This window comes from Mirounga angustirostris, unplaced genomic scaffold, assembly GCF_029215605.1.
Source record: "Mirounga angustirostris isolate CCGP_5_RB_7025 unplaced genomic scaffold, mMirAng1.0.hap1 SCAF_13, whole genome shotgun sequence".
Taxonomy (NCBI): Eukaryota; Metazoa; Chordata; class Mammalia; order Carnivora; family Phocidae; genus Mirounga; species Mirounga angustirostris.
This window is the reverse complement of record NW_026991721.1, coordinates 51,733,669-51,760,108: the sequence shown is the minus strand read 5'-3', so window position 1 is coordinate 51,760,108 and position 26,440 is coordinate 51,733,669. Positions and strand designations below refer to the sequence as shown.

General features: G+C 39.8%; 1 protein-coding gene and 1 long non-coding RNA gene across 14 annotated transcripts in view; one reads left to right on the top strand and one right to left on the bottom strand.

The window, feature by feature from the left end:
* LOC129046362 (uncharacterized) overlaps nt 1-22,453 on the top strand; it is a 31,312-nt gene extending 8,859 nt beyond the window's left edge. For 2 of the 3 annotated variants that reach the window (XR_010406965.1, XR_010406962.1), the window contains exon 4: nt 22,212-22,453. This is a non-coding gene — a long non-coding RNA (uncharacterized LOC129046362). The remainder of the gene's footprint in view (nt 1-22,211) is intronic. The other variant, XR_010406964.1, reaches the window with a different exon arrangement.
* On the bottom strand, nt 1,405-25,743 carry ALG8 (ALG8 alpha-1,3-glucosyltransferase). Of its 11 annotated transcripts, none has more exons than XM_064576864.1 (13): nt 25,549-25,727; nt 22,051-22,129; nt 16,917-17,110; nt 14,777-14,886; nt 13,660-13,727; nt 9,973-10,099; nt 9,395-9,498; nt 8,460-8,580; nt 6,730-6,828; nt 5,148-5,253; nt 3,777-3,874; nt 3,352-3,424; nt 1,405-1,724 (listed from the first exon to the last, which is right to left on the bottom strand). In XM_064576864.1, exons 1-13 carry the CDS (start codon nt 25,641-25,643, stop codon nt 1,493-1,495), a joined length of 1,506 nt encoding a protein of 501 aa, XP_064432934.1. In that variant the 5' UTR covers nt 25,644-25,727; the 3' UTR covers nt 1,405-1,492. The 11 variants fall into 11 exon arrangements, with proteins under 11 accessions (XP_064432934.1, XP_045750461.1, XP_064432925.1 ...); XM_045894505.3 differs by having other exon boundaries at nt 5,148-5,287; nt 6,730-6,869; nt 25,549-25,718; XM_064576855.1 differs by lacking the exon at nt 22,051-22,129 and having other exon boundaries at nt 5,148-5,287; nt 6,730-6,869; nt 25,549-25,734.
* Nucleotides 25,744-26,440: the final 697 nt, after the last annotated feature.

The window sequence follows — 26,440 nt, the reverse complement described above, 5'->3', positions numbered from 1 at the left end:
TAAAGATTTTATTTATTTATTTGACAGAGACAGACAGCGAGAGGGAACACAAGCAGGGGGAGTGGCAGAGGGAGAAGCAGACTTCCTGCTGAGCAGGGAGCCCGATGCGGGGCTCGATCCCAGGACCCTGGGATCATGACCTGAGCTGAAGGCAGACGCTTAACGACTGAGCCACCCAGGTGCCCCTGGAGGCAGGATTTTAAGTCAGCGTTCCTACTCTTAATCACTACACTGTACTACCTGTATATTCATAGATCTGGTAGCAGTTATGTTTGCTCTTGAAGTATGTACAATCAGATGACAGGGTAGAAAAGTCAGCCGAGAGACAGAAAGAGGAAGCAGAATGAATGAAAGAAAGCAGAGGTACACTATAGCATGGCACTCTGGCAATTTTCAGTTAGGACAGCTGGAACCCAGAGTGCGAGGGGGACTGTGGTGAGGAAAACAGGCCATAGGAGCTATGCTTCTCTCCCCCTTTGGCAAAATTCCTATCTTTATCTCTTCAATGAGACTCAAAGGAAGTCTCAGAGAGTTGAGTGAATTTAAGGGATGGCACATAGCTGGATTAGCATCCCAGGCTGCCATTGGCTTTGGACTCTGCTCTTCTAAGGGATAACGGGTAAAGAAAATGTGTGAAAGTTCCTGGTGTTGGCTAGATAAATGTTGGCTGAATTTGAGCGTGCAGTAGGTATTAGGCAGACTGAGGTCCTGGATAAAAAGTGTGTATGAAATACTCTTACAGAAGGCCAGGCTGCAAAAACCACTAAAAAACCACTTAAGTTTGTTCACATGAGAAAAGTTTAAGAAGTGGCAGCCTTATCAAAAACTAACTGCTTGCTGTTAGAATAAATGAACTGGACAAGATGTCCTTAACTAAATGCAGGCGTAGATGTGGTTTATAGCCTCTGCTGACAGGCCAAACCAGTTCATTAAACATTCCCCCCCTGGCTTTGTGAGTATTGTCATTGTATGATTCCAGTGGAAAAAAAAAAATCTCCTGGAACAAGATTTATAGAATAGGGACAGCATACCATGTGCTTGCGTGCACACCAACAGGAAAGTGTAGAAGCTGGTAATGATCCAAAACATTTTTGTCCAGAAATACAAAACAGCATTTTATTTACATTTCCCTTAGCACATGATTCTAATTATGCTTTACAGCCTGACCATGGTCATCACAGGCTACAAATAATCATGCCGTTGGTAGACTCCCTGCTTGCCTTGAGCAAGCACAGCAGTCCAATGATCTCAGACAATTTTAACAGGGCAAGGCGAGATTTGTTTCAAATGTGTTTCATTGCTTTTGGAGGACAAATGGCTTCTCACCATGGTGACAATCAGGTTGCTAGGCTGGACAAGGCCAAGTTTAGAAGAATGGTCCTCCAAACAGAACAACTGAAATGAATGGTTCATGCCACCAGCAACTTTCTTCAAGTTCTGATTAATTTCCCATGAAATAATTGTTTGGAATACATCCAAGCAGTTCCTTTATTCATTGTTTCTTTGTCTTGCGGATAGGAGGGTCAGTTAATACTGAAACATACAGTCTGAACCAAGCATATGTGATGCCCACTGCACAATACACTGAGGTCAGTAACAAAGGGATAAAGGGGTACTTCAGCTTCCAGGAGGTGAAAGGGAATACAAACTCACAGAAGACTTCCAGAGGCCCCAGGCCAAGGAGGTAGAAAGTTTCCATCCAATTAAAAAGAGGCTTTTCTTTTCTGAAGAAAAAAAGGAGAGAAAAGTCTGATTTTAAACACGTCATTTTGGTGTAGCAAACATTTCTCAGCTAAAGCTTCCCACTTGCACTGTCCTGATGTGAAGAGCAGTCAAAGCTAGAGTCAAAAGAGTGCATTAAATTTCACATTTAGAAAAAACTGATAATGATATGGCACTGCATTATCTCCACGATCCAAATTCAGCCAATCATCATCCACCTACACCGTCACCTGGCGAGAGAATCAGCTGTGCGTCTGGAGGAGGAAAGGCAGTTGGATGTTGTGATACTGGAGACAGAATATGGTAAACAATATCAATTGATGGTTTGTAAAATGTTTTTGTTTTGATAAAATCACATACAATTTGCTATTTAACCATTTTTAAAGTTAGGACCATTAGGGGCAGAAGGGGAAGGACCATTAAGTAGATTGACAAAGTGGTGCTACCGTTACCACTATCCACTTTCAAAACATTGTCATCACCCCAACAGAATCTCTGGAAACATTAAGCAATAATCACTGCCCAGTCCTCCTCCCCCACCCCTACTCTGTAACCTCTAATTTACTTTTTGTCTCTGGGAATTTGCCTATTCTAGATAGTTCATACAATCTCTGTCCACTACTGTGGATGATGCTGCAGGATAATGCTGCAATGAACACTGGTGTACAAGTATCTGAGTCCCTGTTTTCAGTTTTTTGTTTTAAGATTTTTTACTTATTTATTTGAGAGAGAAAGAGAGCAGGAGCAGGGGAGCAGAGGGAGAGGGAGAAGCAGGCCCCCTGCTGAGCAGGGAGCCTGATGCGGAGCTCGAACCCAGGACCCTGGATCATGACCTGAGCTGAAGGCAGACACTTAACAGACTGAACCACCCAGGCGCCCTGCTGTTTTCAGTTCTTTTGGGTATACGCCTAAGAGTCCAATTGCTGGGTCATATGGTAATAACTGAATTTTAATATAATTAAGTATATGAGGCTCATGGACACAATCAGATATGAATCATAGGGAAGCTTTAAAAAATTATACACCTGAGAGGCTCAGTTGGTTAAGCCTCCAACTCTTGGTTTCAGCTCAGGTCAGGATCTCAGGGTGGTGAGACTGAGCCCAGTGTCAGGCTCTGCGCTGGGCAGAGAGTTGGCTTGAGATTCTCTCCTTCCCCTTCTGCCCCTCTCCCTGCTCATGCATGCTCTCTCTCAAATAATAAATAAAATCTTAAAAAAAAAATTATACAGGTAATGTTATATTAAGTTTAAAAGAGAAAAAAATTCCACCCATAATTCTATAACAAGAATTTTTACATGTATTTTACATGTATTTATGCATCTATATTTACATGGTTTTACTCATACTGTATATTTTACATTCCAATTTTTAGTTTTCATATAAGGTTTTAATTTAAGCTAGGTAGTCCCTCCTCAAATATTCCCTCAAAATAAAGACATGAACTATGTTGTCATGTCAGAGTAATAGGATTATGGGTAATCTCTCCCTAAAAAAAATTTGCCAATTTTTTGTAATGCTGTTCTATTACTGTTACAACTTAAAAAATATTTTTTAAAGGCTTAGCTGACCATTTAGGAGTAAACATTTCACAAGAGCAAACATAATTTTAAATATACTTTTTTGGATTACCTGAAGAGAGTCTTCAGTGAGGAAATACTATAGATGGTAAATAGTAACATGAGTAAGATTTTAATGGGAAGTTCTGTTAAAAGAATAAAGAAAAAATACAGATGATAATTCAGTTGGTAAGAAAATGATCTGTGATACTTAAGGCAATATAATAAGCACATTGACACAGCTATATAGTGCTAGCAAAGCTTTTTGAGCTTAACAGTGCATTTTTGTGACATCTAAAGATACTGAGGATAACGTGACAAAGTAGGGGTTTTATTTAAGATAATGGATGAGCTCTCTTCTTCCAAGAGATTTTAAGGTTGTTTAACTCAGATAGTATTGATCTCTAGGCCCTGATGAAAAGGGCATGGCAATCAAATCTCTCTCTCTCTAAATAAATAAATAAATAAATTACTTACTTAATTAAAAAAGCTGTTTACCTGGTGCAGTGAAGAGCAGAGGGAAGAGGGAATAATGTCCTGTTGTGGTCAGAATCAGAAAAATTGAAGCATCTCCTGCTTTTCCCACAGACAGAAGGCTAAAAATAAAAATTCTTATAATAATTCCTTAAAACAACAACTGAAACTTGCACTACAGATAGCTTGAATAAACTGCATCTAGAACTGGCTTAAGCATAAGATAACATACTGATCTTTGCTGCAAGTCCAATTCAATTGAGAATATTAATTTAGTGGGAAAATTTAAGCAACTGATAGAAGAATGTACCACACTGAACTGGGGAGTATTCAAAAAGAGTCTTGCTTCCCTAAGTAATGCCGTCTCCAGAGAAAGGGATGTTGTCGGATTGGGAGCTGCCTAGTGGTGGTAGCCAGGGAAACAGTACTTAGGAGTTTCCAACCCTATAGCTCTTCTCTTGGGTGGTGCCCTGTGCCTGATGGTGCTTAGTATGAATTCTAACCAAAGACATTAGAAGTTTTGCTATATTTCTTAATTTGGAAACTCCACGTTGCTGAATGAATCCAGTCAAGCGGTATACTGATGTGACAAATTTGCTTATGGTTCCTTCAGAGCTTAAATGATTTCTCTCAGGATTTAAGAAACATCTCAAGTTCTATTATCATCTATCAGGCTTTAATTTTATACAGAATGGACACTATTACATTTAGTTTTTTTTTTTTTTTTTAAGCATGGTACAGTGAAAGATCGAGGGAATCAGCAATAACATCAGGTTTCAGTCCTAACTGTGCTATTTGCTAGCTGTGTGGCTTTGGGTAAGTCACTTAAACTCTCTGAGCCCCAGTTTCTGCAGATGTTAAGACAGGGGATGATACCCACTTATCCTAATTACCTTAAAGGTTTTTGTGAGGCTCAAAAAAAATGCAAACAAAAAAACCCCAAAATACCCCCCCCAAAACCCCCAGAATAGTTCTGCAAAATGTGACGTGCTATACAAACATTAGATTTTATTCCATTATGGACTCCATGCTGACTTTGACTAATAACACTTAACAAGAAACTGGAACCGTGTTTTCACAGATGTGATTACACCAAAGCCCACACTTTTCTATACTATGCTGCCATTCAATATCCAGATCTAACAGCCTGGTATCATGGTTCTTCATTACTACAGTACCCCTTAACAAAAAAATGCAGAAACAATACGTGCAATTTCACAGGTCCAGGGATCGCAAGTTAAAAATTCCTGTCCTGTCCTAGTATAAATTTGTTCCTGTATATCTTTGCCTTTGCCTATCCCACGGGACATGTCAAGAAGGGACAGATCAAACAGAAAACAGTAGGGTCATTGGGAAATCTGCCATAAACGCCAGCTGACTGAGTTATCTGCTTACCTCATTGGGAGAACTGCGAGGAGTATGGCTTTTTCATGGACGTGCCACCCAAACAGGAAGGAGCTCAAGGCACACAGAATTAGACATCGGAGAAAGCCTCTAGGCCCTTGAGGTTTAAACCAAAGACAGAAAACAGAGGGCTAGAAACAACAGGCAAAGATAAAACCTCAATATCATTCAAAATAGGCTTTACAGAAACATTGTTCAGACAAATACAATTTATATCATCTCTGAAAAACCGTAGATCTTAGGCTATTCTCCATTAAACTGGGATAATTCATCACTTTGTGAACATTCCAACAGAAGTTATAAAAAAAAAACTACTCAGAAAAAAAGGTTTTTGGAAATACATATTTAAGTCATTAAAGTAATTCTGTTCATCAGAATTAATAATAAATGATAAAATTAAGTTCTAGGATATCCAGTAAAACCCCTTATTACATCTTCAGAATTAGTTAATTAGCAGTCACTGAACCCATTAGGTCTAACTACAAAAGTCCATAAACATTTTGGGGCTAATAATAAATTAGATTTTGCCATATTAATAAAGACGTACCTAGCTTCGTGGGCTGGAGTGTAATTTATAATAAAACTATGGGGGTGCCTGGGTGGCTCAGTCCGTTAAGTGTCTGCCTTCAGCTCAGGTCATGATCCCAATCAAGCTCCTTGCTCGGCAGGAAGCCTGCTTCTCCCTCTCCCTCTGCCTGCCACTCCCCCTGCTTGTGCTCTCTCTATCTCTCTCTCTGTCAAATGGGTAGATAAAATCCTAAAAAAAAAAAAAAAAACTTAAAAAAAATAATAAAACTATGGCCTTCTACATGTAGCTTACGAGGCTGAGATTTTAAAAAAAGTTTTTACCTTAGTTAGAACATGGGAACAAGCAGGCCAGCAGAGCTTAATTACCTACCATTACTGCCATTTAATTAAGCGGGGTCAGGTGTCTTGCTGGGCTTGATCATTTAGAAACCAAAATTAAAGCTGAGTGTAATTATAGGTAGGACTGAGTTATTTATACTGAATACCACTAAAATTATATCATGAAATTGAGAGCATGTGTTCGCTAACATAAAAACAGCTATGAATGAAGCCTCTAACAGCATCTGACTCATGTTAGATTCAATGTTTGATGCTCAAACAGCTATTGTTGACTCTCTTAACTCACGGTCATCATCAAGACAAAAATATCCATGCAGTCCAGACAACTTTGGATTTTTGACTAGTTAGCCATGGATGAAAACAATAGCAGAAACCCGGATGTCCCCACTACACACATTTCTCTTTTTCTCCCCAGTGCAGTCCTTGCCCCTCCTCCCTAGGCTTTTCTTTTGTCCTCATCTGAGGGTGAACAGATGATCTGACAGCTGCAGTGAGGGATCTTTCTCACAGAGGTTTTACTGGTAAATCTTTCCTTAAGGTGTTCAAAGTTACTCTAAGAATTGCTATGAAATACCTCAATCTGCAACAGGATCACAGCCATGGTATCTGTCCTATGGTTGGAAAAACTTGAAAGCTGAAATTAACCAGCCATACATAAGAAAAGCAGAGAAAACTCAAGAAATGGGTACCGTGGGTGAATTCTTACCAATATGGCCATCAGAGTGCAGATGAGGGTGGCCATGGGAGTCACTGAAGGAAGGACTGTGTGTTGGAACTGCTGAACCAAACCACTTGTCATTGAGGCCTTGGGAATTTTGTTGGGATCAAGAAGTTTCAATTCTAAACCTACAGAATAAGTAGATATTTTGTTTTGTTTTTATCGATAGCACACCATATTTTACCAACCAACTCCTTGAGAAAAAAGAAAAAAGCTACTAAATCTTATTCCTGCTTCAAGGTCAAGATATATGACTAAATTCTGTACTATTCTACCTAAAATGCCTCTGGTCTTCAGATTACACAATGCAAAGCAGCTGTTTGCATTGGAATAGGGAATACCAAAATATTTTGTATTCATTAACCTCTTTCCTTTTCCCTTCAGTCTGATGATTCTCTCTTAAAGCTAGTAACTACCTTCCTGCCACTGACTTTCCAGGTAAGACATCTTTGAGGAGACAGATATAAAAGACAAGGTACAGCATAGTTTCCTGACTCAGACAAGGAAATTGGCCCTTGAATCTCATACCATGCTGGTTGATTAAGGTTTCTGAAATATAAATGCTAAGAAATTCCTTGTAAGGATCCAGGTACATCAAGGCTGGATTCACAGTGGGTGAGGGATAATATCACATTATGATTTCCTACAAGTATGTACCAAAAACAGTAATGGCGGCTATCATGTGCCAAGAGTTTTGTAGCCATTACTTTCAGGCCCCTGAGGCACAGAGAGATGTGTAACTTGTCCAAAGTCATACAAGTGGTAAGTGGTAGAATTAAACCCAGGTCTGTTTGGCTCCAAAGGCCCCTGCTACTAACAACCTAGCATTTCTTTATTACTGTGTGTTTCTTGTGACATGGCGCATGGGTACAGTCACTTATATTATCCCCTAATTATAATCATTAGAAGAGTCAAGTGACTTGATCAGTGCCATGGCCAGTAATTTATGTAGGTGGGCCTCCAACCAACGCATCAGACTCTAGATCAGGGGTTGGCAAAGTCTAGCCTGAGGGCCAAATCTCCAGCCTGTGACTTACTTTTGTACAGACCCAAAGCTATGAAGAGTTTTTATATTTTTCAAGGTTGTAAAACAAACAAAAAGATTTTATGTGGTCCGCAAAACCTAACCTACTTACTATCTGGCCCACTCGAGACAAAGTTTGCCGACCTTTCTCTTGATCCTACCATTTCCCATCAAGCTAGGCTATATTCACAAACTACTGTGAGTTATTCTAGAATGAATTATTTTCAGTAGGACCATCTTAATTTTTTTTTTTTTTTAAATCACAACCCAAACTTAAAAGCCTAGCCTAGGTTTCCCATTTCTTCTCATCTCATATATGGCTATCATTTTCCTTACTGGTTTAACACCGAGAGTCACAACTGATACATTCTTCTTTCCTTCTGCACATACTAAGTTTAAAAGCAGGATTAACTGCCGAATAACATCTTACTCTCATTTTTTTCCCAAGGAAAGGATCAACAAGGTCATGGCCACAAACAGCTTTCGTAAGGAGCATAGTCTGTCTACTGCCCTGAAGATCTTAGTTCTTAGAGCTGCTCCCCCGTTCATTCTGAAAGCTGGAATGCACAGCTGCAGAACAAACACTTCAGCCACATTCCAAACACATTCCAAACACAAAGCAGTGTTTTCCATTTTCCAATGTGACTCATCCTTTCCAAATTCATTGTCTAAGTAAGAAGGCTTGCTACTATACCAATGACGGAGAGCACTTTGTCCAAAGCATTGTACAAAGCCCAGAAGTTTGGAGCCCAATATGCATGGCAGAGGCCCCTCTTGAAAGGGAAGAGTCGGGACAAGACTTGAGGCAGCTGGTTCTGTAGAAAAGAGATTCAACAGTGACCAATCTTTTCCAGACTCAAAAAGAGAACCAGGGAACTATGTGACATGGGGTGTGGAAAGTTATGAGGTCTGAGTTCCAGTCTTTGTTCCTTCAAGTAGTTGTGTGATCCTGAGCAGTTGTCAGAACCTCCTCTTGTCTAACCTCATCTGTTGAGGGGGACAAGATACTCTGAATACCAGTCCCGTGCTGTTATGAGAGAAGCATAATAAGGGAAGAATTTATGGTGCAAAGGAGGACACAGAGTGCAGCTTATCCAAGTCTACTGACGAGAAGGTGACCCCAAGGAAGACTTTACAAAAGATGCGATGCTTTTCAGTTTTAGCAGGAATTAAGATTAATTAGTGGAATTCAGGGTATGGGAAGAAGGGAACAATTTTTAAAAATATCTGTTGAACATGCGTAATATTCTAGGCACTTTGAATGTTTGCTGTCAGTGAATGACTGTGAAAACACCACGAGTACCGATTTGGGGGTTACAAATAAATTATAGCAACTAGGCAAATTAGCAAATACGGAAATCTGTGAACAATGATTATCGATTCTGAGTGTGTGTGTCTATGTGTGTGAGAGACATATAAACATATAAATACACACATACGTATCTGACTATGAACAAAAATGTTGGAAAGAATACCATTCTATTTTTGGGGAGTCACATTGGGGAGGAGTAAGAAAAAAGTAGTTTTGCTTATTTTATACATTTTTGGTTTTATTATTTTTTTTCCTAAACAACAGCAGCAGCAACAACAAAAAACACATACTACTTTATTAAAAAAAATAAGACTTACCAAGGCTAGGAAAGGACCCAATGAAAGAGCGGAAACTAGGAAAACAATCAGTCCCAGGGAAATAAGACGGACAAAGCTGAAACTGTTCCATCGGATGGACCCATCTACAGAAAAGCAACATTACCATTACTAGGAGCATGGACAACCATGGATAACTTAATACAATGTGCTAAATCTAGAAGTATCCCGACGGTACACCATCTTTACGATGTGGCAAGAGCACAAAGAAAAGTCAGAATGGGTAAAGGGTTTGTAGGATCAATAGTTGAGAGGTATCTCAGGGATGCCTAGGTGGCTCAGTTGGTTAAACGTCTGCCTTCGGCTCAGGTGGTAATCCTGGGGTCCTGGGATCCAGCCCCACATTGGGATCCCTGCTCAGTGGGAAATCTGCCTCTGCCTCTCCCTCTGCCACTCTCCCTACTTGTGCTCTCCCGCTCTGTCAAATAAATAAATAATCTTAAAAAAAAAAAAAAATAGTCGAGCGGTATCTGTTGTGCCTCATAAAATCCTCTCATGAGGCAAACTGCCAAGCCAAAGAAAAATAAAATAAAGGTTTTGCTTTTATCACTGAAACTTGCCTGGTTTATTTGCAGTGAAACAGTAAGATCGTAGCAGGTATATACCATAAGCTGGTGCTACGTAGAGGTAGATGTGCTTGAAGTGTAGAAGAACAGCAAAGAGAAATGCTCCTTCCATATACCTTTTCTAGGAGATTTAAAAGGGAAATATCACTTTAAAATTCAGGGTAAACTAAATGTAGTAATGTAGTATCCTGGTTGGATCCTGGAAAGAAAAAGAACATTAGTGGAAAAACTGGTGACATCTGAATGTACCAATGTTGGTTTTTCAGTCTTTTTTTTTTTTAAGTTTTAATTTTAATTCCAGTTAACATACAGTGTTATATTAGTTTCAGGTGTACAATACGGTTTTTTAGTCTTGATGAAAGTATCATAGTTTTATATAAAATGGTAACATTAGGGGAAAGTGGGTGAGGGGCACAGGAACTCTCTGCACTATCTTTGCAACTTTTCCATAAATCTAAAACTATTTTTAAAAATTAAGATTATTAAAAAATAAAAAAAGACACTGGAGATTGTGAATATATTTAACAATACTGGACTATAGGGGCGTCTGGGTGGCTCAGTTGGTTAAGCGACTGCCTTCGGCTCAGGTCATGATCCTGGAGTCCCAGGATCGAGTCCCGCATCAGGCTCCCTGCTCAGCAGGGAGTCTGCTTCTCCCTCTGACCCTCCCCCCTCTCATGCGCTCTCTCTCTCTCATTCTCTCTCTCAAATAAATAAATAAAATCTTTAAAAAAAAAATACTGGACTATACACTCAAAAATGGTTAAGATAGTTAATTTTATGTGTATTTGACCACAATTAAAAAAATACATATTTTAACAGAGGATCACAGGGGAAGAGAGGAAAAAATGAAACAAGACGAAGCCAGAGAGGGAGACAAACCACAGGAGACTCTTAATCATAGGAAACAAACTGAGGGTTGCTGGAGGGGAGGTGGGTGGGGGGATAGGGTAACTGGGTGATGGACATTAAGGAGGGCACGTGATGTAATGAGCACTGGGTGTTATAGAAGAATGATGAATCACTGACCTCTATCTACCTCTGAAACCAATACTACATTACATTTTAATTGATTGAATTTAAATTAAAAAATGTTTAAAATTAAAAAAAGAATGAGTAAGTCATGGTAGTAAAAGGTACAGCATAGAGAATATAGTCAGTGGTGCTGTAATAATGTTGTATGGTGACAGATGGGAGCCGCACTTCTGGTCAGAATAGCGTAAGGTATAGAGTTGCCGAATCACTACGCTGTACACCTAGAGCTAATAGAATACTGTCCAGTATGTCTCAATAAAAAAAAATAATAATTTAAACAATCCATTACAGGTGTAAGATATACCAACAAAAATACATATTTTAAAATATATATTCTGAACTACTGAATGAAATACTACATCTGCGATGTGTTTAAAAATAATTGTGTGTGTGTGTGTGTGTGTGTAGATCACTGTACTATTTTCTCTACTTTTGTATATGATTTAAATTTGCTATAATAAAAAGTTTTTGAAATTCGGGCAAATATTCTACATGCAATATAAGGTGAAACAGGCAAGTGATTCCAGTTAGTTTTTATACTGAGCCTAGTTCATTACCGCAACAAGTATTTATTCAATACTAAACTTGACGCTGAGGTACAGGACACATCATAACAACACATTACAAATTCCCCTTAAAGATCTAAAGCCCAGAGAATCCAATCCCTCTCCCTCTCCCCCTTACAGTTTTTTTTTTTTTTAAGATTTTATTTATTTATTTGACAGAGAGAGACACAGCGAGAGAGGGAACACAAGCAGGGGGAGTGGGAGAGGGAGAAGCAGGCTCCCCGCAGAGCAGGGAGCCCGATGTGGGACTCGATCCCAGGACCCTGGGATCATGACCTGAGCCGAAGGCAGTCGCTCAACCAACTGAGCCACCCAGGCGCCCCCCCTTACAGTTTTACAACAGCTGGAATTGATTTCCAGGGAGGAGCTGGGAATGAGAGTACGAAAGAATACATATGATGTTATGCTACCACAGAACCATTTAAATCTGCTGTTACAGATCAGGTAACATATAGTACTACCAGGCTGAAGGCATCAAGCACAGTACTTGACCCTAACAAACTAAAGGTGGTCTGATTTAAAACAAATAAACAAAAAAATCCCAAGTTGGCTATAACTAAATAAATCTGAATTCTACCTACCTCACAGGAATCTGGGGATCAAATGAGATAATGTTCCTGTGGTTCATCAAGGAGACAGCCAAAGGGACCTTGAAAGGCCAGGTTCCTTCTCTCACTCTCTCATTGGGTGTGGTCTAGAATAGATGAGTGAGGAATGATAAGGAAAGAGAATGGGGGGCTTTCAGATCTCTTGTCACCCATTTTATAATTTATTTAAATTCAGAGAAGGTCTAGTTGGTTCTATAGCTAAACTTTATTTATTCAACAATCATTGAATGCCAATTATGTTCTAAGTACTATGTAGCTTTTTATGGTTAAAAGAAAAAACTTATCCAGACATTTATAGTTGACAAAGAACTTTAAAACAGATTATCAAATTTGATCTTTCCAAAGTCCCTGTGAGGTAGGAAGCCCCATTTTAAGTAGGCTCTGCACCCAGTGTGGAGCCCAACATGGGGCTTGAACTCACAACCCTGAGATCAAGACCTGAGCTGAGATCAAGAGTTGGATGCTCAACCAACTGAGCCAGCCAGGCGCCCCAGTGGGGAGCCCCATTTTACAAATAACAATGTGACAAGGGGGTACATTTCATTTTATGGCTGCAAAAACTGAGGCTGAGGGGGTTAAATGACTTGCTTTGGGGTTAATGGTTCCCAAACCTGACTGTGAATCAAAATTCCATGTAGAATCTGAAACCCCGATGCAAGGATTCTGAGCCAGAGTACAGAGGGGTGGTCCAGAAATCCGAACTTCTGATTTCTTCCTCTACAAAGGGGGGGGTAATAATTATAATAACTTCACAGAATAGTTGTGAGGTTTACTCAATAAGATACTATATATAATGTACCTAACCCAAAGCAGTCAATGCATTTGTGTGAGCCCTGTCTGAGTCATACAGTTTATTAGGGTCAGTCAGTATTTCAACTCAAGTCTTCTGATTCCAAAATCCCATACTTTCTGTTACACTATGCTACCTACTTCTAATGGTGAAACCCTACCATCAGTTATTATATTGTAAAACTGAAGATTTCATTCCTAGATAAATGATTCCAACCGGGGCGCCTGGGTGGCTCAGTTGTTAAGCGTCTGCCTTTGGCTCAGGTCATGATCCTAGGGTCCTGGGATCGAGCTCTGCATCGGGCTCCCTGCTTGGCGGGAAGCCTGCTTCTCCCTCTCCCACTCCCCCTGCTTGTGTTCCCTCTCTCGCTGTGTCTCTCTGTCAAATAAGTAAAATCTTTAAAAAAAAAAAAAAAGATTCCAACCAAATATAGCACCTCAAGTTTTTTTCAGGCCTGCTACCCTCTAACAAGTTTTTAGAGTCTACATGTAAAAGGAAGAAAGTTATTATCAAAAGAGGAGACGGGATTTGTGAGAAAACTCAATGAAAGTGTCTATTGCACTTGGCAATTCAAAACAGTTGGTCAAATAAGTCTGCCCCTCACCCATTATACTGTTGCCTTTATAAGCTCAAAGTCAGACCTAAGGGGGGAAAAAATCTCATCAGCCTATTTTGCATTTACCTGAAATAATCGTGCAATGGAGAGTAGCATTAATCCAAATAAAAAACCATTGTACTGGAAATGAATATCTGGGCTTAGGTTAAGGAAAGACAAGCAAGGATACCAAATTCAAATTCAACTGTGTCAGATTTTTTGAGTATAAAAATGCAAATGCTTTCCTAATGGGCAAACTAAAAACAAAAATATTCCTCCCAATTTGGATTTCTCATACATATGTTTCTCAGAAACAGAGTCAAATCTTAGACAGACTAATTAAAATGTATATAGTGCCAAGGATTATATAGGGGATAAAAAAAATTTACATTTAAGAAGAAAACCAGGAAACTTTCCAATGTTTTTTCTACCTTAAAGACCTAGCAGCTACAGGGCAAGTTTTTTGGTTCTGTTTTTTAGAATTAGGGATGAGAAAGCAAGGGCCTAAAATCCACTCAAGGCCGCTAGCATGCAGCACCCCCTTTTTTAGAGTATCTATACACAACCTTACTTAGTAAGCCTCACAATGAACCTGTGAGGAAGTTAGAGCTCGAGCCATTAATCCATATATAGCCTAAAGCTACTGTGATGCCATAGCTAAGAGCTGAGTCCAGGTCAGACTTGAACCAAAGTCTGGGTGTTTTCCTCACACGTGGCTACCTGTATGAAAATTATAAAATATTAGGCTTCTATCATTAAGATTTTAGTTTCATTCAAACCTTCTAGATTTAAGAACTTTGCTTGTTAATATGTGGTAAGCCAAGATGGCAGAAAAGGATCAAGGCCTGTCTGTTCCCATATGCAACACTGAGGTAGACCCTTTCTTAGAAAAGGTATTTAGAATAATGTGTTATAGAACTATTTAAGATATACGTATTAATCTAAAGACAGTCAACCACAAACCCCAGTATATTGCTTTACTTACTGGTGGTTTAACTGGTTCTTGAACATCATTAACTTTTTGGAGACAAAGTGCTCTAACAACAGAATCTGGTATAGTTGGAGAACCCATAGAAACCAGTTTGGGGAACCCAATGACCCATGCCACATCCATTTTCAAAAGCAGCTCACACTTCAGAATCATCATTGTAGAAATAATTGATCTTATACTTAGTATATATCAGAATAAGTAAGGGAAGGATACGATCCACAATTAGCAACCCGAAGTTCCATAGCAGTAACACTGATAGGATAAACTTCGGTTTCTCTGTAAGTTCTTTACCTGCTTTTTTCCCATCAATGCATTTACAGCACCTACATTGAAACGGTAGGAAGGAAGCAGAAACAACTTTGATCTTCATTAGAACATCACAATACTATTACAAAGTATACTCTGATACACTCAAATACATTTTACTAGCTGTTCCTGATAAACTGTCCATGCTGTTCTTGACTGCTTAAGGTGACAGCAGAAACAAAGACCTCAGGGCCAGTTCCATGTCTCTTTCTCAGCTATGCTGATTTGAAACAAAGTCTTCATTTAATAAAACGAAAAATTAAAAAACAACCACCATAAACCCAAAAGGATTTTGAAAACTGAGAGGGCACACACTATTTCAGTCCTTGAGTAAAAAATGCAGACCATACCTGAGACTAGTATAACAATGTACCAGTGTGTGTCAACTGTACTAAAAAAAAAAATGCAGACCAAGATGATATAGCACTCTAAATATATATATTATCACTCAAATTAAAAATAGAGCCATGAACTTATAGCTCCTGATTGTCCAAATAATCCTAAAAACATTTATTAAAAATGTGTATCATTTAAAGGTCAAGATCTACTAAGTGACAATAGCAGATGACAAAAATTATGATCCTATTTTTATTTTATAAAAATTATATTCAGACACAGAAGAGAGGCTGAAATAATATGCACCAAAATGTTAACAGTGATAGCTGTAAGTGGAGAAGTATGGGTCATTTTTACTTTATATGCATTGTATATATGTGTACATTTCTGTTTTCCAAAATTTTGACACAGATGTATAATCCTATAAAAAGATTTTTAAAAATGTGTTTTCATTTGAATATTGGCAAATCCTAAAAACAGAAATCTAAGCCAAAAAAATAGACAATAACGATGCAATTAAAGAGGGGTTAGCAAAAAGTGACCTGCTTTTCCTCCATGGAGACTGTTTCCTCATCAACAGACAGTAACCTTATAGGGTAATAGAGAAAATTAAGTAAATTACTATCTATACTTGGTGCCTGATTCTAGAAACTGGCACATAGGTCTCAACAATTTATCTTACTTAACTGTTCCCTCTACATTGCAGATGGAAATGAATTCTACTCCTCCTCTTTCTGCCTACATATACACTTGCCCTGGGAGCTTGAATTCAAAGGTTTGGAGTTTAAAGGAGTACATCACAAATCACCTTCCTTTCCAACTCTTGCTAGGTGATAAAACAGACTGAAAGTTAAGGTGTTAAATAGGAAACACTCCATGATAATGATCAGGGATTAAAACATTCCCAAGGGACTCTTCCCTGAATGGGGCAAGGGTTCAGGGCCTCACAAAGAGAAAAGATCCATTTTTGACAAGGGTCACTGAAGGGACACAGTTAGTGCTCTGTCACAATCATACCTGCAGGCTTAAGTATTCGGATAGAATAGAAACAAACAGTAACTGAGAACTTACTACCTGGAAGTCACTGTGCAAGACATTGTATACATGTGTATTCAACTAAAAATTAATTTATAATAAGAGATACAAAGCATAAGAATATAAAATATAAATGTAACTTAAAATTAATGAAGAGTCTTCATGAAGGAAAGAATCCAGAAACAAAACCCAAAAGCACTCAGTAAGGTTTCCTGAGTTTACTAGAATGGAAACTCCATTGGTGGTCAGCACAATGCATGTGTGTGCACGAGTGTGGTGTGCTCTAAGTATGTGTGTGTATCCGAAAGAATAGGGTAGGTCATAGAAGCCTCTGGGGGCATACGGAAAGGAAAGAAAAGCATACGGAACCATTCTAGGCAGGAGAAATGGTGATGGAACTCTACTTGGGACTACTTTTCACAATGTTCACAATCTCTTGTTCTACCTCTGCCTTGTAACCCCACCTTATCCCACATTTTCTTCCAGACGATTCAGCTAGACTGTTTACTGTAATTACTCCCTGTACAGTTTAAAACACAAATACAGAGTTTGGGACTGTTCTAACATTTGTTATTATATGAATTTTGTTTCCCCCAAATGAGGAACCAGTTAATACTACTTAACACTGTATTATGTCCTCAACACCTTCCACACAAAATGACATTCTCAGACTTACTCATGGACAGCATACACAAAGAGTACATCTGTAAAGATGACAGAAAATCTCTGGAAAAGCAAGGTCCTTGTGCTGGAGTAATTCAGGTTATGGACATTCAGCATCTCTTGATCAAAATATTTGGCAATATGTGACAGGGCATACTCAAACCATGCAAAAAAAGGGGGGTAATCCAAGGTCCATTCTGAAGTTGCCTGTGGTAAAAATCAAAGAGAGAACGTATCCTAAAATAACTGAATAAACAAAGTGGGTGTAAAGATTGAAAATCCTCATTCTCTAGTCTTTAAGAAAGCATATGAAATGAAACTGCATTTAAAATATGACCTAGGGGGTGCCTGGCTGGCTCAGTCAGAAAAGCGTGCGACTCCTGATTTTGGGGTTGTGAGTTTGAGCTCCACATGTGGTGTAGAGATTAATAAAAAAAATAAACTTAAAAAAATGACCAAAATTAATACAGTAATTCCTATGTAAGACTGAGCAGAACACCAAAACCTGGTTCCTAAGTTATTTAATATGGTCTTCAATTTCCTTAACTAGAATCAAGTATATTTCAAAGGAAGTTAATGAAATTTGCAAGAATAAGCTTGGTAATGATATGATGCTACTCGTCTAAATATAAAAAGGGAGCTATGGCATAATAAATGATTCACTAGCTTGGGTTCAAGTTCTGTCTTGGACTCATTTCCCTATTTCTAAAATAGGTATTATAAGGGCTAACTGACATAATACATATGAAATACAATTATAAATGGCAAAATGCAACACAAATGCTATTTATCTTTTGTTCCAATAGGTTATGAGATACTGAGGTTAAGAGAGCAAATGCCATTCTTTGCCATTTCTGTATTCTGAACATTTAGTAAGTGCCTGATATATTATTAAATAATCATTAGTTAAGTGAATGAGCAGTCACTAATGAGTAAACGAAAATGCAGATCATGTGAAATACAGAGTATATGAAAATGAAGTATATAACTTCAGGATATTACGTTTTCTAGATTTCTTTAAGTCTCAGTTTCCTCATCCAAACAACAGGGATGACAGTACGTACCTCATGGGTTATTGCATTAAATTTTACATACACATACAAAATACTGTTTATATAGCATTGAACCAGATACAAGCTCAATATCAATAAATATTATTTACTATCATTTTAAAAATTATTACTATCACCATAGGATGTCCCTAAAACTAAACCTGTACCTGGCACCTCTAAGAGCTCAGACCGTAATAATCTCTCTACTCTGCACTTGTTGCTCTTTTCAGTGGCAAACTCCTCTCCTTCTGGAATTGCACTGAGGGTTCACTGGGTACTAACTGGGTGTCCACAGGGACTACTATTTAGGGTTGTTCTGTGTTATAAAATGAGGTGAGAGAGACTCACTCTTATTTAAGAGAGACTCACATTATTTAAGGAAATAAATAAACTACTTGTCAGCTCTTTGTGGTAAGGATAAATGACAACTTTAGGTCCAGATAAGAAGTAGCCTAACTACTCCCCCTGCAGGTATAAAAATGTAGAAGCCTCAGAAGAGGCAAACCCAGAGGCTCTGGGTCTAGGGCACTCAAGCTATGAACCTACCCATTAAGCTCTCACTCATGAAAAGTTCCTTCCCTAATCCCAGGTTTCCAATGTGGACTGTAAACGAGATGAGCTATTAAACTGTAGATAGAAAAATTAGAAAATTTTATCGTTTAATCTCATCCTTTTTAATGCCTATTTTTTTTAAAATTTATTTATTTGAGAGAGAGAGAATGAGAGACAGAGAGCATGAGAGGGAGGAGGGTCAGAGGGAGAAGCAGACTCCCTGCCAAGCAGGGAGCCCGATGCGGGACTCGATCCTGGGACTCCAGGATCATGACCTGAGCTGAAGGCAGTCGCCCAACCAACTGAGCCACCCAGGTGCCCTTAATGCCTATTTTTAACAGTGTATTAATAAAGCAGTACTTTTATAACTTATAAATAAACTCACACTGAGTAGTAAATGCTCAAAAATGTTTTCTTGCTAGGGTATAGATACTTAAGAAACAAGTTTAGGGGATGCCTGGGTGGCTCAGTCGGTTGGTTAGGTGTCTGTCTTCAGCTCAGGTCATGATCCCAGGGTCCTGGGATGGAGTCCCGCATGGGGCTCCTTGCTCAGCAGGGAGCCTGCCTCTCCCTCTGCCTGCCACTCCCCCTACTTGTACGCTCTCTCTCTGACAAATAAAATCTTAAAAAAAAGAAACAAGTTGAGAAATTACTGCTCCATGTAATTCCAAGAAAGTCAACATCAACTTGGACTTTATTAACATCAGCAGTTCCCAGCTACAGTTTCTATGTCAGAGTTCACTCTACACTTAAAGAGCCACTTACTCTATAGGAAGTGTAAAAGGTTCATGCCTACTTTATCTTATTGACACGTTTACTACTTTAAATAAAATGGGGACCAGGAAGCGTTGAAAAAAATTGGGAGGGACAGGTACTGCCTGGGAGATGGTCATTTTTCCAAAACAAAGTGTCCCTGTCCTTTCTTTGCTATTCTCAATCCCAAACCACTCAGAGGGTCTCTATATGCTATCCCTATTCCCCACACAAAGACTTTCCAAATCTAGGCCTGAAGGTTCTCTTGACCTCAAGGATTTCTATCTGGGGCCATTTTCTTACTTAAACCGCTTTTGGGAAGCCAGTGAAGCTATTAGCTATTATCTTCTCCCAAGTGAACAGTTCCACCACTTAACTAATACCTGGTAGAGCCGGAACTCAAATCTGGGTCTCCTGACTCAAAATCCATTAGTTCAGTAAGCTACTACAACAGAACTGTAGAGAGCAAGATGGAGTCACTCATGTCAAGCAATGACTCATGTCAAGCACTGACTCATGTACAGCAGTGTGGTAAGCAGCCAAGGGCGTTGCAGCTAAGACCAGATATCGTCAAGCCAGCACAGGCTGACGACAGCCAGAACTGATAACCAGCAGAACCAAAAGAAGCCTGCAAAGACCCAAGACTGATTAGACTCGTTTAAAAAGGGAGAACTTTTACAGCAAACCATCAGACTCATCAGATGCTGACCTTTTTTTCACCGCATTCAATGTCTGGAGAGTCTGACAATTTGCTGCAAAAGTCCTCCCTTTTTAAATGAGTCTAATCAGTCTTGGGTCTTTGCAGGCTTCTTTTGGTTCTGCTGGTTATCAGTTCTGGCTGTCGTCAGCCTGTGCTGGCTTCACGGTATCTGGTCTTAGCTGCAACGCTCTTGGCTGCTTACCACACTGCTGTACACGAGGGACTCTATCTTGCTCTCTCCAAGAGCTGTATCTTCAAATATAGAAACATCCAACCTCTTCATATGAAGATTCAAAACAACTGTGTTCATTCCATAAATATTTATTATGGGTCTTTTTGTGTCTTTCCCAATCAGTAGACCAATCAATTTAAGCTGAAGTCAGAGCAGAAAGGCAGGTTAGAAGTCACAGTTAAGCAGTCCACTGCTCACATGTTCACTCTCCTTAGTATGGCAGAAAGACCCTTCCAGACCTGACCACATGTACCTCTCCAGCCTTATCTCCTACTGTGAGCCTCCTCTCACATATAGTCAAGCCTTGCCCACAACTGAGTTTTGCTCCTTGTTGGCTTTTGTTGTTATTTTTGAGGAGAGCAGGAAGAATAAAGAAGTATACGATTACTAGAATATCTTTTTTCAGAGTAAGCTCTACACGCTCAACGTGGGGCTTGAACTCACAACCCTGAGATTAAGAGTCGCACATGCTACTGACTGAGCCAGCCAGGTGCCCCAAGAATATCTTTTACATAAGTCTCTTTTATCTAAAATAAACTGATAAAGAAGATAGCGCTGGCCTAAATAGAGTTTTAGGAGTCCTAAGAGACAGTGGTGAAAATTATAGAAGTAAAGGAGGGAGAACATCCAGAAAGAAATACAGAATTAAAAGAACAAGGAGAGAACCCTAGAGAGTACCAGCTGTTGAAAGGGTGTGCAGGTGAGGAAGAGTTAGCAAAAGAAACAAAGAGGGACTGGTCAGAGAGAAAGGGGAGATAGGGGCTGCCTTTTCATTTATAGTCCAAGGGTCATTATATGAATAGTGCTAATTATTAATAACCCTTAATAATGTTTGCTGAGCACTTCTGTTCCAAGACTGTGCTAAGTATTATAAGCATTATATTCACTTCACTCTAATACTTATTATCATTAATGGTCAGGGATGTTGAGGCTTTGAGAGGTCAAGCAGTGTGCCCATGGTCACCCAGCATGGGCATTAGGTGGCAGAGCTGAAAGTCACACAGAGGCAGTCTGCAAGCTTTTGACCACTATGCCACATATGATGTCTTCTAATTAGTCTGCATACATGCAAACTGAAATACTTTAAAGAAATTACTTACAGATCCTTAATATTCCTATCAAATACTTATAGTGTTATTATGTGAGAAGGAACTTGGTCCCTTAGGTCAATTGTTTTTCAGCTATTAAGGACTATTCTGATCTGGCTAAAAAAAACCCAAAAAGCAGAACAAATTCACAGAAAACTTTAGATTGTCTTAAAAAAATCTCCCTGCAGCAGAGTGCTGTTTCTGATCAAGGCACTTCTGAAGTGAGGTCTGTTTTTCATGAAATATCATATGCAACTTAGTAATTCATACCAGAAATAAAAATACATCGTTTTTATAAATAATAGAAGAGAATGCTTTGTATATTACCAGAAGCCTACAAATCACATTATCATAAATCACTAAATACTGGGGACAGACAGGATCTTAGAAATAATTCATTCCAAATCCTTATGTGCCAGATGAGAAACTAAGGCTCAGAGAAATGAAATATATTTTCTATGCTGTGGCAAAGCCAGGTCTAGAATCCAATTTTTCCTCTTTCTCAATCCCAATTCTTTCAAAAAAGGTGTGGCAAATATTGTAATTCCCAATGTATAGTTTAGGAAACTCATTTTGAAGTAAAGGGATTCCCTAATAGTGCCAGAGGACAGAGAAGAGGAAAAAGCACAATTTTTCTGAAGATTAATTATACCTATAATCACACAGAAAACTTTTTTTTTGCAAAAGTGTTTTAATGTCAGTAATACTTATATGATATCACACATCATTGTAAAAGATAAGCCACCAAAAAAGTGAAAATTAAAACTTACCTCATAATACCACTGTGATACTGGCAAACTGTGAGTGATAGCAAGCCAGTTTCGGTGTACTTCAAAATCTGTAGAATGGCTACTCAAAACAATCAGATGAGTGAAATGAGATTTTGTCACATTTGTTAATTTCACATTTCTTTCTTTCTTTTTTTTAACAGTAGGCTCCACACTCACCATAGAGGCCAACTCGGGGCTTAAACTCTCGACCCTGAGATCAAGACCCCAGCTGAGATCAAGAGTTGGATGCTCAACCGACTGAGCCACCCAGGCACCCCTCGATTTCACATTTCTAAAATTATGCTTTTAAATGGACTAACACTCCTATATAGTCATAGCTCATGAGCCTATAAAAACACAAACAGGCATTACATAATCCTGAAACACCTCACTTATCTGAAGGCCAGACTGCTTTCTGGAAAAGTTGGGGATCTATACGTAAGTGAAAAGGCTCCTGGAGTTGTCTAAAGGGCTGATCAAAAGCCCATACATTTTCATAAGGGAGGTCCTCTGGCTATTGCTCAGAGGTGACTTATTCTTGTTCACAAAGAATTCTAACAAAATTCATTATCTGGGAAATGTTTCACACACCAGCTAGATCTTCAAGGATAAGCAGGAGTTCATCCGACAGAGAAGCTGGGAAAAGGCCCCTTCCCTGCCTTTCCCATGTCTCCAAATTCCTCACTATATGCAAATATAGTCAAGCATCTCCTCTGCAGGGGAAGAAACATGTTCTCTTCTACCCTTCTAAATTCTGTAGCTGGCCTAAGAATTAAACTGACATAACACAGATTAACAGGAGAAAAAAAGCCGATTTTAATAACACATGCATGTATGAAAGCCCCAAAAGACGTAAGAAAGATAGGAGACTCAGAAGGCAGCCAAATGATTGAGGCTTATATACCACCCTGAGCTGAGGAAAGGGACAGGGGCCTGGGCCTTCCAATGGGGCGAAGGCAATTCACTGGAAGCCAGAAGAGGGTGTTTGGTGTGCACCAAGGTTGCTCTGCCAGCCGCTGAGTCTCTGAGGTGAAAAAGTGATCTCCCATCACAGCTCTCTCCCCAGTACAGGCCCCTTTCTAATGTAACTTTTCCTTACAAAAGGGTAACTTGTCTGCTTTTAGAGCTTCTCCTGTGTCTGCAGTTTCTCCAAATAATCAGCCCCAAATAATCCTGATGCCAGAGGCTTATTTTGGGGTGGCATATTCTGTACTCTTCTCCCCTCTTAGGAATAATTTTTTTTTTTCCATTTGTCCACTGCTGTACATCCCCTCCATGTGTTGAATAGCACCTGATACATGGATGGGCTCAACACATTTTTGCTGAGTTAACTACTCATCAAAGTCAACTATGAGTTCTGCAGTAAAACCCGATTAACACTTCCCAACGTTGTATACAACCTTTGCTGTGGCAACTCTCCTGAGTTTCCTAGCCAAAACCTTCTCTGTCTCTTTCATGGCTTTCCATTCCAATATTCATCAAGTAAATGCCGATGTTCCCCAAGGTTCAGTTCTTGGTCCTCTTTTTATGCAATTTACTCTGTTCTGGACAATCTTATTCATACTTATTGCGTCCATTATCAACTGTACAATGATGACTCCCATACCACAATACAAGCTTGATCTCTTTCCTGAGTTCTAGAGATAGACATCCCCAAATTCCTGCTGACAATGTCACCTTAATTTCCTACGGAATCCTCAAAATCACAATTCAAAACTGATCTCATGACTTAGGAATTCCATTTCTAAGCATACACAGTACTCAACAGAAATGCATTTACCTATGTTTACCAAAAGATATGTACTGGGCGTGTCTTCAGGCCTTCAACTACATGTCAATTCCTCAGAGACTTTCCCTGACACCCAATCTAAAGTAAGTCCCCCTAGTTAGTCCTCTTATAGAATCCCATTCTTTTCCTTTGTAATGCTTTTAACACAAGTGTAGTAATGTAATTACATATTTGCGTTGATTTGTTTCTGGAACTGTTATCCTACAAAACTACACCCTTTAGGGGGTTAGTGATCATATCCAGTTTGTCCTCTCCTGTAGTGCCTAGCCACAGTACCTGGTATGTAAAAAGCAGTTAACACTTTGTTGACTACTTTTACATTTATCCTGTAGCTTCCCTCTCACATCCCCAGGTTTTACAATTTGAGAAGCAGAGCATTAACTACAACTACGTACATTCTTAATCCTGGACTAGGAGTGGTATTCAAAGTAACAACCCTGAAGACATGTCTCTAGGCTTAAGTAACTAAAGCAAGTCACTAAAGCATATCACTTTAAATGCACAGACTTACAGCTAAAAAAAAACAAACAAACCAAAAACCCTTTCACTCTGATTTGAAAGGAATTTCTTACATTGTAGAACAATTTTTCCAATTTGCTTTTAAAGCAGGAAGATGTTTCTTATTTACTTTCACTTATGCAGAAAGTTTGACTGGCCAACTCCTTTTTCTAAGTCTCTGCAAGTCATTTTGCTAAACCCACACACACTTCATTGCTTCTATAATTACATATACACGTCAGCATGAATGTACACTCTATACATACAGCTCTTCCTTCCATATCCAACAGAATATCACCAAGAACTTGAACCAAAGTATACCAGTAAACCAAAACCTAAATTGGGAAAGGGTAGGGAGACCTAGAGGGAAGGGAGAAAAGGAATGAAGGGAGAAATCACTGCATAAGAGTTAGGAAGGATGAAGAGATGGTGGATGCTAATATTAATAAATATTGAGTACCCACAGTATACACATTACTTGATGGTTGCTTCCTACCTAACTGGTTTCCATGCTTTCAGACTTGCCCCTCCATTTTTAAAATAGTCTAACCTGGTGTGATCTGGCCACTACCCACCTCATTCTGTGCCACTCTCCTTCCATAATGCTCTTCACTCACAATGGCCACTTTCTATTCCCAGAATGCTCTGAGTTCTTTCCTACCACAGGGCCTTCATACTTAATTCTTTCCTATGCCTGAACTGCTTTTTACATTGCTTATTCTCTTTCATCCTCCAAATTTTAACTTAAACATCACCTCCTAAAAGAGTAAAGCCTTGACCCGTAGTCACTCTATTTCCTTCATAGATCCATCCTATCACAATCTGAAACTATCGTTTTTGTCCATCTGCCCCCACGAATTCTATCAAGGGCAAGAAGAGGAAATGTCTTTCTCACCACCGCACCTCCAGGACTTAGTGCCTAGCTGGCAGGCAACTGATAAATACCACTGAATGAATGGTGGAGGTGGGTGTTCTAAATCTGCGCACTAAGGTTGAGGACCCAAGGCTTAGAAACACTGAAGTCAGACAGCGCCAATCCTGAAGCCAGCCATCAGGGCTATGATCTAGTTCTCAGGTCAAGTAACAATCAATCGGCGGAGGGGGAAGCAAAACGGCGCCCATATGACTTCCAAGTCCCCTTTCCTCCTCCCACCCACGGGCATCCACGCTTCTCATTCCCGCTTTGACCAACCGCGGAGCGAGTCCCTTACTAGGTGGGGATGAGAAGGCATTTGAAGAGAGTCACCCCGAGCGCCAAAGCCGAAAACCAATTTCCACCACCCGTCGCAAGTCCGGCAGCAGCCATTACTGCAACGCCGAGCGCTTTCAACCAACGGGATCCGCATCCGAGCTCCCGCGCATGCGGGGAAGGCCGTCTGAGAGGGCTCCCAGGCCGCTGCGCGCATGCGTTCAGTCGGTCGGCCCGCGGGGCTCCGGAGTTCTGATGTTTAAACCTCGCGCTCACTGTCCCTTCACCGTCCGGCCTCTCTCGGGCTCGGCAGGGTATGACTGCGCCTGCGCGGGTCTCTTAGGGCGACAAGTTAAGTTTCGTTAGCTACTTCATACTTCCTTTTAAATAGTTGCTGGGCGTCTGCTCTGGCGCTTCCTGCACTTTGCTTGGCAGAACCTGGCGTTGGGGTGCCTAGGCGAGAAAGAACTGTGTTTTGTACTAGAGACGTAGCGGAGAAGACAGCATTGTAACTCGAGAGTTACAGGAGACAAAAGCACCTGAGAGTTCTGGAGGTGCCTAATCCGGGCATCTGAACAGAAGTGTTAGCTCCAGGTAGAGAATGATGTAAGCAAAGATAGGTGAAAAACGTTCTGTGCTTCTAGAACTCCGAACCAGGCTCTTGGTGCAGCACCTGCCTGAGTGGAACCCATTCTGGAGGCAGGCTGGAGTCTAGCGCTTGTTACACAATGTATAAGTAACTTGGGGATCTTGTGAAGATTCAGATTTGATTCAGGAGTCACAACGAACTCGTAGATCGTGCCAGCGCTGCTGGTGCATGGGCTATAAGGGCCAAGGCAGAGGAATGGAGTTAGTCTGCATCATGTACTGTCTGATCTTGGACATGATTAATCTCTCTAAACCTCGGTTTCCTT

Excerpts from the sequence above, each read along its gene's own strand:
- ALG8 (XM_045894505.3), bottom strand. The coding sequence starts at position 25,643 with ATGGCTGCTGCCGGACTTGCGACGGGTGGTGGAAATTGGTTTTCGGCT. Across the intron at positions 3,875-5,147 it reads CTCGCAGTTCTCCCAATGAG|CCTTCTGTCTGTGGGAAAAG; the intron begins GTAAGCAGATAA and ends TTTTATTTTTAG. Across the intron at positions 1,725-3,351 it reads TCACTGAAGACTCTCTTCAG|AAAAGAAAAGCCTCTTTTTA; the intron begins GTAATCCAAAAA and ends TTTTTTCTTCAG.